Below are 13,318 nucleotides of genomic sequence, written 5' to 3' on the forward strand. Positions count from 1 at the left end.
GTCTGATTTATCAGCCGTTTTAGCAAATGACACGTGAGCTGTAGACTGCTCTTTACTTTTTATCTACCAAAGCAATATGGCGAAGGCCATTTAATTTTCAGTTTTTGACCTCCATTTCTGTATGGTGTCCATCTTAGCTGTTTTTTCATGTGCCTGTTTCTAGCTGTCTTCTGTTATGTCAGTTGGGTCTGTCTTCATGTTCTATAGATTTGACTTGGGTGCGTGTGACCCCATTTGTATTTTGTGCCCTAAAGCAAAACAAAACCAAAACTGAAACCAGCAGAAGTAACTAAAACTAGGAAACAGGAGCAGGGGTGGGTAATTGTCAAAGGAAAAAGAGATGGTGACAATAAAACATTTTTTCCCAGCTAGAACAAGGCTGATAGAATGTTTAAAGTAGTCGCATGTATTTGCCTAAACCTGTTGATATCCTGTACAGATTGCTTGCAATTTGTAGAACAAAAATCACGACGATTTTGTTAGAACATAAAAAGGTAATGAAGTGAATGTATTTCTGATTATTAAGTTGATTATTGTTTTAGCAAAAGATACACCGTGCAGTAGACAAGCTTGCTGTTGATCATAATAGTCCAGAAATAGTTAATGTGACAATTTTAGTGCCAAATTTGATTGGATTAATGTCAGTGACCTGCCCCCAATCAAATAATTGCTTAATCTTTGTTGAGGAAAATGAGTTTGCAATTTGAGCGAACATGTTATGATACGATGTCATAGTCATCATACATGCCATCCACCCTCTCATCATTCTGGTGGCCATGCGTATACATGCAGCCAGAAAAACAGTATCTCTAAATTGAATAAATAATTAAATATACAGAAGACCCAGCTTAACTGATCGGGTCAACCAAAATACGATTTATCCAAAGCGACTGAAAACTACAAATAAAAAGCCTTTATTTGTGGAAACCATTGAGAGTGAGTTTGTGCAGGGCTGTGGGGACTGGAGAGGTGTCAATGCCTGCTGTTGAGTTGTTTCCCACTCACCAACACACTGGTCTGTACAAAGCTACACAGCCACCAGTAGTGCATTCAAGTTTTTTTTTTTTTTTTTTTTTTTTTTTTTCTGTCCATTTCATGTGTGTTTACGTGTTGTGCTACAGATTATGAAGTACACTATACTATAATTAGTGTGCTGTAATCCTGAAACAGTAATTTTAACTTTTATTGAGAACATAAGTGTAGCCTACAAAGAGACTTTAGAATTTGTTTGATCTACAAAACTTTCAAAAATACCTACCATTCAGAATATTGTAGTAAGTATTAGATTTCATTATTTCACTGAAAAAATTATCTCTGAAATGGCTTCCCTCCTTCCTTAGTTTAATGGGGTTGTGCAGTAGTTTAATTAGAGGCTCTCTTGAAACAATGGCCTGCTGTATGTTGAATGTTGCAACCCTGCAGACAAGCAGGAACACAATCAAAAGCAGTATTTTATATACCCTGAATTCAGTGTCGTTGCTTCACATTATTTGTTGGCAGAAGATGTGGAAAATATTTGTTAATTTTGTTGGGGAAATTGCAAAAGTTCTTAATATGCATGTGCCTCACCTTCTGTATTTTATGACAGCTGAAGTTTTCAATTTTGAAGAAAATTAACTTACCGATAAACTTGTTTCAGGAGTCACTCACGTCCCCGAAAAATGTCATATCGTGGTCGGTACAGGTCAAGAAGCAGATCACGTTCCCCAAGACGATACAGGTCTCGGTACTCGCATTCGAGATCACGTTCATACAGTCCACGGGGGAAATACTATGGTTACAGTGATAGGCGGAAAGAATTCTATCGCAGCCATTCTCGCAGTCCTATGTCATCTAGGAGAAGACATATTGGCAGCAGGGTAAGTACAAACAATTTTTAATTTGCTGTATTTGCTCTTTCAATTGGTCTGCGGATTTCAGATGGAAGAATACATAATGTCTAACTCCTGCATTCCATGCTCTACTTGCAACACTTGACATTGTTAAAGTGTATTTAATCCAGAATAGCTCAAGCAGGGTGCCAGAAATGTAATACTTTATCCGTGAATGTCTATGTAAAATTTTAAGCCTTAAGGTAGTCATTTACAAATGGAAATTAAAGTACTGTCGGTAAACTCATTTAAATGTAGAGAACTTTTCCCACATTTTTGAACTCTTAGTCCATTCCTTGCAATGGAAATAGGAATAGGTTATGGATGGGAGCAGATTAAAAAGCACCAAACTGTTTCGAGGGAAAGGGGGAAACAAAGTAATGAATATAAAGAAATAAAATATTTCCCTCCTTTTTTGTCTCAACCAGAAGTTCGTGGAGGTGACTCAGTGAAACATCATGCTATTTCAACAGATTCACCTGACTAGAAGCCCAAGAAATACTTTTATTAATTTGGAAGCCAGTTGAAAGCTTAACTCTACAGCCTCCCTTGCATAATTAAGATTGCGTTCTTAGCCTTGAGACATAAAGCATGGGAAACACAGACAAATTTGAATTTAAACAGTGTGCTTTTATATGCTCCTTCCCTTGTCTGGCTCAAAAAGTGACATACTTTAGCCATAACATTATGACCACGTGCGTAATAGCATCTTGGTCCATCTTTGTTCCAAAGTGTAGCAACATTTCTGTGCCACGTATAAGATATGCCCTTAGTAGGTTTCCAGAGGTATACCGCTTCCACCAGATGCGCGCAGGTCATGCACTTCCTTTAATAGCCCAGTCAGCAAAGAAAAAAAAAGTATTAGGGGGCAAAAACCATGTAGTCGTATAGTCGCAAATTTTTGCACATTGCTAGGATGTAGTGTCCTGAACAATGTACTAAATATTCTGACTGGGGGGGGATAGGTTGAAGGTCACTTTGCTTGTGGAAAATAAACATCCCTCAGGCATTTCTACATACTGTATCACCAGTGATTCACAATATGTGCTGTAGAGGGTGAGTGTAACTTCATGAAACACCCTGCAGGTGCTGGTGCTTCTTGTTGAGACAGTGGAATAGATGGAGAGGGCATATCACCTGCTCAATTATCAGTTTGCAGACTAATGAGGGAGGGAACTGTAAGAACACAACATGACAACCTACCTTCCCTCGCAGTTGTACCCCACACATCCCTGTCCCCCTCCCCGCGGCCTTGTTACGCCCCCAGAACGCGATTTTTCTCTTAATGACTACCGTGCTTAGATGTGGTACACACATTTAATATTTTTCTGACTGTTGTTGTTGTTGTTGTGCTCTTCAGTCCTGAGACTGGTTTGATGCAGCTCTCCATGCTACTCTATCCTGTGCAAGCTTTTTCATCTCCCAGTACCTACTGCAACCTACATCCTTCTGAATCTGCTTAGTGTATTCATCTCTTGGTATCCCTCCACGATTTTTACCCTCCACGCTGCCCTCCAATACTAAATTGGTGATCCCTTGATGCCTCAGAACATGTCCTACCAACCGATCCCTTCTTCTGGTCAAGTTGTGCCACAAACTTCTCTTCTCCCCAATCCTATTCAATACTTCCTTCATTTCTGACTGACTTCATTTAAATATAAACGTCAGTTAGGCCTGTATACTATTAAAATTTTCCATTGCCTGCCATGTAGAGACTGTTAGTCGTAGAGAAAAAATGGATAGGACATTTTTTTAATGCAATTTAATTTTGTACTGGGAAACATTTTTTTAGACGCTGGGATATAGATATTCGAGGAAAAGCATTGTGACCTTTAAACGTTGCCACCACCCCAGTTCTTACAACCCACTAGTCAGGATGTTTAGTATGTGTTTGTGATACTCGCCCCTAGGACCATGCAAACATTTGTGACTACATGATTTCTTTTCTCCTAATTTTGCTTCATTGGCAGGACAATAAATTACACGTATTTACTGGCTGCAAAATTGGCACTTAGTGTCCCAGAAAGCTGCATTGGGTTCAGATTGGGTGAATTTGGTAACAGATTGTTAATTCACCATCGTGCAACTCATTCCACGTTAGCACTAGTTTGGCTTTGTGACAATGTTGTGCCGGATGGTGAAATCACTTTGGGGGACGATATCAGCAACTGTTTAGCAGGTGGTATGCAAATATGTTCATCTAGTCCACTGCTATCATGGAGGCTTGCCTTATAATACTGCCACAGATCCTAGGTGAATGTTCACAATAATAAGACTGCCACACCATACTGCATCTGTTGCTTGAAGCATGTTTCAAGCAGCTGTTCACCTGGATGATGGTGTATCTGGACACGACCATACACCTGGTGTAACAATGTTTCATCCAACCAGTCTCAAGTTTCTATTGATTCACAGTCTAATCTAGATCCTTTCCTGTCCACTTCAATTATAATTGACAATTTTGCTGGTGCAGGATCCAAACATCTGGAGATTGCCCATAACATATCACCATGTTTAACAATGTATGGGGCATCCATAATTGGAGTTCGTTTCAAAATGACATAAAAAGAAAATCAGTGCTCAGAAAGACAGCAAATTGACACAAAGGTAAGCTTTATGAAAAAGGTAATGACAAGTTGACCAGTAGATGGCACTGTCAGAATGTACACACCAATAGACATGCAATTTGCATGGGAGACAGCAAACATCACTGTCTCCATGAAGGATCACATGCTGCTGATACAGCCCTTTTTTGAAAGAAGGGTGACTGTGTGCCAGCAGCCCTGTGGAAGCTCAGGACAAAAGGTATTAGTCCGATATCTAAGGGTCTGGAGAAAATGATTATAAAATTTGAAGAGACAAGTCCTTTCTAAGTGCAATGTGGCAGTGGGAGGAAAACGGTCGCCCAGACGTCTGTTGGTGTGGCCTCAGCATTCCAGGAGAGGTAGAGCGGTATTGTGCAGATGTGCAGTACGTGGGGAATTATCTGCGTGGGGAATTATCCAAACATGGAATGTACCTGGGAGCACAGTGCATAAAATCCTTTTCTGCATTGCAGTTCATACAAAATCGCCCATGTTCAGGAATTGCTTCTTGCTGACAAGCCCGCAAGACAGATGTTCACTCGAATTTCTTGCTTGCATAGAAGTGGATAACGAGTGTCCATGGAACATCCCATGGGCAGATAAATCCCATTTTCATCTTCAGGGGCCATGTTCGTATACAATTTGAGGAATGTGGACACTAGAAAGTCCACGCACACATCAGTTGATAAAATTTCGTTCTGCAAAGATAATTGTGTGACCTGGGTTGACAGAATTGTTCATTGTAGGGCTGCATTTTTTCCTAGACGTTGAGTCCTGCAGTACTGTACCTATACAGTCGCTGGTAAATGCCGTGAGAGTCTTGGACATTGTCGTTCCAACCATTCAGCAGCGTGAATGTGTGGGTAGGATCATTTTTATGCGAGATGACACTCCTATGCATGTGGCATAGCCAGGGAAACAGCTGCTGCAGAAGTATTTTGAAAATGCTGGGATTATTAGCTGTCATTTCCCAATAGCCTCGTCATCGAGATCACATGATCTTCACCCATGTGACTTGCTGTGGGATTGGAAAGATATTCTGTTCAGGGCTGCAGTTATGAAAGTAGCTTTGAGCAACATATTCTGAAGTGACCCCTGAGAGACACTGATATGTTGTGGATCATGCTGTGCTTGATTTCAATTTGTGACAGATTAAAACTACATGCTGGGGTGAGACTCGAACTTGAGACATTTTGCCTTTTGCGAGCAAGTATTCTGACACCTGAGCAACCAAACATGACTCTCAACCCATCCTGTCTGTGCCTCATCTCCTATATCCCAAACTTTGCAGAAGCTCTCCTGTGGAACTTGAGGACTAACAGTCCTGGGAAAAAGACACTGCCGAGACATGGCTTAGCCACAGCCTGGGGGATGTGCCCAGAATGAAATTTTCACTCTGCAGCAGAAAGTGCACCGATATGAAGTAAGGCTGTGAGGACAGGTCATGAGTTGTGGTTGGATAGCTCAATAGGTACACCACTAGCTTGTGAAAGGCAAGGTCCTGAGTTTTAATCTGTGAGGAAGTTTCATATGGCACAATGGCATATTCTGCTGTAGAATGAAAATTTAATTCCTTAATGTACCACAGGTTGTGGCATGAGCCACACACACACACACACACACACACACACACACACACACACACACACACACACTCACTCTTATTTATTTAAAAATTGGTATAATTATGAGAGACATATAAAAGTATGTTAGCTTTTGGAATTACTAGTCCTTCTTTGGTATTGGGGAGGATGGTTTGGAGAATGAAGAAAATGTCACTTGTTAAAAGGGACCAACCTGTTCGGGAAGCAAGAGATAAAAGGGAAGTGTCAAACAGTTGTTTGCCAATTTAAGTGCTATGTATCAACTGTGAAAGTGTAGATCCAGTAAGTTTTCTTTAGGAATGACTACCACTGAATTGTTGCTTGACACCCAGTACTGTCGATGAACATTTTCCACAGAATGACTCAACAAACCCGAGTGTTCGCTACATCATGTGGGCCATTTGGAACCTCTGGCTGGGTACTTGATTTCCTGAATTCTGAAGATGTATTTTTAAAATCATGGTGGAGATGAAGACAACATAACATGACAAAGAAATGCAACTAAGCTTCGGGGATGCATATTGACTTGGAGTTTGGCATTACACTTATTAGTGAAAAAAGTCTCATCTTGTGTTGGTTAGTACTGGAAAGTCGGTAGAAAGCAAGAAATTTTTTTATAGTAAATATCTTAGTAAGCAATGTTTGAGTCTACGCAAAAACAAATATTTCATCCTCTACTCAGTGAGAGAATTTAAATGGTAGTGTGATGAGCAATGACCTGTTGGATTACCACCTGTTCTGTTCCAGTGGTTTGTTTCAACAGGTGGTAAGCGGATGCTTCTCACTTGAATTCGATGCTGATATTTAGAATATGGTGAAGTACAAGCAGTCCAAGGCATTAAGTAAAACTAGGTGTGACTTCAAAGATTTGAGTAAATGTGATGCTTATATCTTTTATTTGTAATTAAATCTATTAACAGATTCTATCCCCCCCCCCCCCCCCCCCCCCCCCCCCATGAACCATGGACCTTGCCGTTGGTGGGGAGGCTTGCGTGCCTCAGCGATACAGATAGCCTTAGCCGTACCGTAGGTGCAACCACAACGGAGGGGTATCTGTTGAGAGGCCAGACAAACGTGTGGTTCCTGAAGAGGGGCAACAGTCTGGATGATTGACTGATCTGGCCTTGTAACAATAACCGAAACGGCCTTGCCGTGCCGGTACTGCGAACGGCTGAAAGCAAGGGGAAACTACAGCCGTAATTTTTATTCCGGAGGTAAAATAGTCCCCCATTCGGATCTCCGGGCGGGGACTACTCAAGAGGATGTCGTTATCAGGAGAAAGAAAACTGGCATTCTACGGATCGGAGCGTGGAATGTCAGATCCCTTAATCGGGCAGGTAGGTTAGAAAATTTAAAAAGGGAAATGGATAGGTTGAAGTTAGATATTGTGGGAATTAGTGAAGTTCGGTGGCAGGAGGAACAAGACTTCTGGTCAGGTGACTACAGGGTTATAAACACAAAATCAAATAGGGGTAATGCAGGAGTAGGTTTAATAATGAATAGGAAAATAGGAATGCGGGTAAGCTACTACAAACAGCATAGTGAACGCATTATTGTGGCAAAGATAGATACGAAGCCCACACCTACTACAGTAGTACAAGTTTATATGCCAACTAGCTCTGCAGATGACGAAGAAATTGAAGAAATGTATGATGAAATAAAAGAAATTATTCAGATTGTGAAGGGAGACGAAAATTTAATAGTCATGGGTGACTGGAATTCGAGTGTAGGAAAAGGGAGAGAAGGAAACATAGTAGGTGAATATGGATTGGGGGACAGAAATGAAAGAGGAAGCCGCCTGGTAGAATTTTGCACAGAGCACAACATAATCATAACTAACACTTGGTTTCAGAATCATGAAAGAAGGTTGTATACATGGAAGAACCCTGGAGATACTAAAAGGTATCAGATAGATTATATAATGGTAAGACAGAGATTTAGGAACAAGGTTTTAAATTGTAAGACATTTCCAGGGGCAGATGTGGACTCTGACCACAATCTATTGGTTATGACCTGTAGATTAAAACTGAAGAAACTGCAAAAAGGTGGGAATTTAAGGAGATGGTACCTGGATAAACTGAAAGAACCAGAGGTTGTACAGAGATTCAGGGAGAGCATAAGGGAGCAATTGACAGGAATGGGGGAAATACAGTAGAAGAAGAATGGGTAGCTTTGAGGGACGAAGTAGTGAAGGCAGCAGAGGATCAAGTAGGTAAAAAGACGAGGGCTAGTAGAAATCCTTGGGTAACAGAAGAAATATTGAATTTAATTGATGAAAGGAGAAAATATAAAAATGCAGTAAGTGAAACAGGCAAAAAGGAATACAAACGTCTCAAAAATGAGATCGACAGGAAGTGCAAAATGGCTAAGCAGGGATGGCTAGAGGACAAATGTAAGGATGTAGAGGCCTATCTCACTAGGGGTAAGATAGATACCGCCTACAGGAAAATTAAAGAGACCTTTGGAGAGAAGAGAACCACTTGTATGAATATCAAGAGCTCAGATGGAAACCCAGTTCTAAGCAAAGAAGGGAAAGCAGAAAGGTGGAAGGAGTATATAGAGGGTCTATACAAGGGCGATGTACTTGAGGACAATATTATGGAAATGGAAGAGGATGTAGATGAAGATGAAATGGGAGATATGATACTGCGTGAAGAGTTTGACAGAGCACTGAAAGACCTGAGTCGAAACAAAGCCCCCGGAGTAGACAATATTCCATTGGAACTACTGACGGCCGTGGGAGAGCCAGTCCTGACAAAACTCTACCATCTGGTGAGGAAGATGTATGAAACAGGCGAAATACCCTCAGACTTCAAGAAGAATATAATAATTCCAATCCCAAAGAAAGCAGGTGTTGACAGATGTGAAAATTACCGAACTATCAGTTTAATAAGTCACAGCTGCAAAATACTACCACAAATTATTTACAGACGAATGGAAAAACTGGTAGAAGCCAACCTCGGGGAAGATCAGTTTGGATTCCGTAGAAACACTGGAACACGTGAGGCAATACTGACCTTACGACTTATCTTAGAAGAAAGATTAAGGAAAGGCAAACCTACGTTTCTAGCATTTGTAGACTTAGAGAAAGCTTTTGACAATGTTGACTGGAATACTCTCTTTCAAATTCTAAAGGTGGCAGGGGTAAAATACAGGGAGCGAAAGGCTATTTACAATTTGTACAGAAACCAGATGGCAGTTATAAGAGTCGAGGGACATGAAAGGGAAGCAGTGGTTGGGAAGGGAGTAAGACAGGGTTGTAGCCTCTCCCCGATGATGTTCAATCTGTATATTGAGCAAGCAGTAAAGGAAACAAAAGAAAAATTCGGAGTAGGTATTAAAATTCATGGAGAAGAAATAAAAACTTTCAGGTTCGCCGATGACATTGTAATTCTGTCAGAGACAGCAAAGAACTTGGAAGAGCAGTTGAATGGAATGGACAGTGTCTTGAAAGGAGGATATAAGATGAACATCAACAAAAGCAAAACAAGGATAATGGAATGTAGTCTAATTAAGTCGGGTGATGCTGAGGGAATTAGATTAGGAAATGAGACACTTAAAGTAGTAAAGGAGTTTTGCTATTTGGGGAGCAAAATAACTGATGATGGTCGAAGTAGAGAGGATATAAAATGTAGGCTGGCAATGGCAAGGAAAGCGTTTCTGAAGAAGAGAAATTTGTTAACATCCAGTATAGATTTAAGTGTCAGGAAGTCATTTCTGAAAGTATTTGTATGGAGTGTAGCCATGTATGGAAGTGAAACATGGACGATAAATAGTTTGGACAAGAAGAGAATAGAAGCTTTCGAAATGTGGTGCTACAGAAGAATGCTGAAGATTAGATGGGTAGATCACATAACTAATGAGGAAGTATTGAATAGGATTGGGGAGAAGAGAAGTTTGTGGCACAACTTGACCAGAAGAAGGGATCGGTTGGTAGGACATGTTCTGAGGCATCAAGGGATCACCAATTTAGTATTGGAGGGCAGCGTGGAGGGTAAAAATCGTAGAGGGAGACCAAGAGATGAATACACTAAGCAGATTCAGAAGGATGTAGGTTGCAGTAGGTACTGGGAGATGAAAAAGCTTGCACAGGATAGAGTAGCATGGAGAGCTGCATCAAACCAGTCTCAGGACTGAAGACCACAACAACAACAACAACAGATTCTATGACACGACACTGAGAGTTCATGAGTTTGTTAACCAGCAAGCACTGTGTAATACTTCCAATGTATCATATACATGGTTTCAGAATAATTCCTTCAATTTTATAGTACATATATATATATAATATGATGACTCCCTGTCATGGTGCGGTCAGTATGAAATTTAGTGAAACTTTACGTTGCAAGTAGATTTGGGAGTCAGTAAAGTTAGTGACTAATTTTTTGCGTAACATTAAGGTAGTAATTGCATCATATGTTCCAATATTGGTATCCTATGCAGATTTCCGGTTAAACCTCATATCTGGATCATATGTTCTTACCAATTTAAATTATAATGGAAAATCCAGGATGGAATGTAACAATATTTGATAAGTCTAGATGCTGAGTCACGATAGGCATAACAAAAAGATTCACACAATTATAGCTTTTGGCCATTAAGGCCTTTGTCAGCAAAACACACACACACACACACACACACACACACACACACACACACACACACAGTCTGCAATCTGAATGTGGTTTCATTTGTCTGAGACTGTAGACGTGAGTGCAAGTTGTGTGTGTGTGTGTGTGTGTGTGTGTGTGTGTTTGTTTTGCTGACAATGGCCTTAATGTCCGAAAGCTATAATTGTGTAAATCATTTTGTTGTGCCTACCACGGTTCAGCATCTCCGCTATATGGTGAGTAGCAACTTACCTTCTCTAATATTGTTACAATTTAAATTATAGCTATTTAAGTTTCAGTTGATTTGTATTGTGTATTTAATTTTGGCTTTTACACCTGCAATGTGTAGTTTCATAAATTGATGTGACAATTTTGACGTGATTAATAAGTGTAGGACTGTGTAATTCTGATAAAGAAAACATTAATGCATTCAACTTATCTTTCATAACACATGAGAATGAGCAGATTAAGTCCCATAAATTGTTTTGCTCGTTTGCAAGTATTCTGATAATTGTGCTCTAGGAATGTGAAACATACTGGCCGTTGCCCATGTATTTTATTGTTGTTGAAACTTCGGATGTTGTGTGTTCTCTTGGGATACTGTTTTTGCATGATATATTAATTTCAGCAAACCCTTGGAAGTATTCGTCTCACCATGGCTTCATAGTGCTTGGAGTCATTGTCTTTTAGCCTTGCTCAAGCTCGCTCGGTGGACATGATCTATAAACACAAAATCAGAAATAAGTTTGAGCTGTACAAAGCTCAATAAATATACAAATTTCAGGTTCTTTGTGATCATTACACTGTGTTGCTGAAGGGGAGGAATGAGTGCTGTAGTCCACATTGTGACAGTACAAACTATTGTTTGTAGTGACTGTTCCAGGCTACATTGGTCAAAAATAATTTATGGTCAGTGATCACTATATTTTTGCAGATTAATTTTATCAACTCCACAACTTCATTGTGTGCAATGTTTTGTAAAGGACTGTGTGCTGTTGAGATGCCTACAGTACATTGCCTTCTGTATTTTTACTCAGTGCTATTGCATTGTGACTTAAAAATAATGTTGGGCTGTCTGATGTTCAGTTAAATTGTAGGAAACACAGATTAGATTAGATTCAGTTTTCGTTCCATAGACCCAAAAATAAGATGATTCTTGTGGGTGTGGAACTTGGCAGAAAGTATAACATAAACCATTTGAATATAATTCTTACTATGGTCATTTGTCAGGAGATTGTCAAAATGGGTGAACACATTGTGGTAAACTAGAACAGCTAATATTTACAGAATAAACACAGTCAGAACAAAACAGTGTTATGCACTATTAATAAATTTATCATACACAAAATACCTAATTGCGACTGTTTTGACAAAAGTGCTGTCAAAACTGAAATCTTAAGACATTTTTAGTTAAGCTGGCATAACAGTCTCTGTTAAGATACTCATCTATAAAGTAGGAGTTGCGTATCAGTCTTTCAAACTCTGTTCAAACCATGCTTTATCTGAAACAGTTTTTAATGGCTGCTGGCAATTCATTGAAAATGTGTGTTCCTGAATATTGGACCGCTTTTTGGACCAAGGTAAGTGATTTTAGGTCTTTATATAGATTGTTCTTGTTCCTAGTATTGCTACTATGTATTGAGCTATTGGTCGGAAATAGATATATATTACTTGCAACAAATTTGATTAAGGAATAATGTAATGAGAAGCAGTGTTTAGAATACAAAGTTCCTTTAACATGATTCTATGTGATGTTCTCAAGTTTTCACCACAAATGATTCTTATCACACGCTTTTGCACCCTAAAAACTTTTGCTCGGTTTGACGAGTTACCCCAGAATATGATTCTTTATGACATAATAGAATGAAAGTGAGCAAAGTATGCAATTTTTTTATATTTATCTCTCCTACATCTGACTTCATTGTCACTGCAAATACAGATTTGTTTGGGCGCTTAAGCAATTCTGTGGTATCCCCTTCCCAACTTCATTTATTATTGCGTTTCATGGTGTATACGAACCAGCAGACCCGGGAAAAACCTGGGAATTTTTCATTGTTTTGGTTTTCAGTTTGATTTTCGTAATTTTGGCTAGTGAGAACCAATATTCTAACAAAGGATATTACTGTATGCCGGTACTGCAGAATAATACTGCAGCAATGACATGAACGAGAGAAAAAAAGGAAAATAATACTTACGTTACAAAGGAAATGCTCCATATACAACAACAAAACACAATGCTCATACAAGCGTCTGCCAACAGCAAAATGTGTCAAAGGCTTTAGGAAGACTATGCAATGCTTCAGAACAACAAATTGCCTCAGATGAGCGTGATGTCAGGACGGTTTACATTAGATTCCTTTGAGCAGTGGCGAGTGGGCTCATGCGCATGTGCAGTTGGGTTGCGTATGAGTAGTACCTTCTCCTGCTTCTGGTTATGGAAGTGTAGTTGTTAGCTGTATAAGTAGTAGCATCAAGCAGCCAGATGCTACACGGAAAAATTTTACTGGCATGCCCAAGCTGCCAGATTCACTTATGCGCAACAGGCCAGATCGGGGGGGTGGAATAGGGGAGGGGGCAATTTTTGGTGGGGGGGGGGGGGGGGGTGCAAATTCATATTCTTGAGGAAAAAACCTTGTTTCATGAAGTGA

General features: G+C 39.8%; 1 protein-coding gene across 4 annotated transcripts in view; it reads left to right on the forward strand.

Annotated features, from left to right (window-relative positions):
* The window catches only part of LOC126473657 (transformer-2 protein homolog alpha), a 61,771-nt gene that overhangs the window by 35,580 nt on the left and 12,873 nt on the right, over positions 1-13,318 (forward strand). For all 4 annotated transcript variants that reach the window (XM_050100883.1, XM_050100886.1, XM_050100887.1 and 1 more), the window contains exon 3: positions 1,640-1,859. In XM_050100883.1, the coding sequence (XP_049956840.1) occupies positions 1,640-1,859 (220 nt within the window). The remainder of the gene's footprint in view (positions 1-1,639; positions 1,860-13,318) is intronic.

Source organism: Schistocerca serialis, chromosome 4 (assembly GCF_023864345.2).
Source record: "Schistocerca serialis cubense isolate TAMUIC-IGC-003099 chromosome 4, iqSchSeri2.2, whole genome shotgun sequence".
Lineage (NCBI taxonomy): Eukaryota > Metazoa > Arthropoda > Insecta > Orthoptera > Acrididae > Schistocerca > Schistocerca serialis.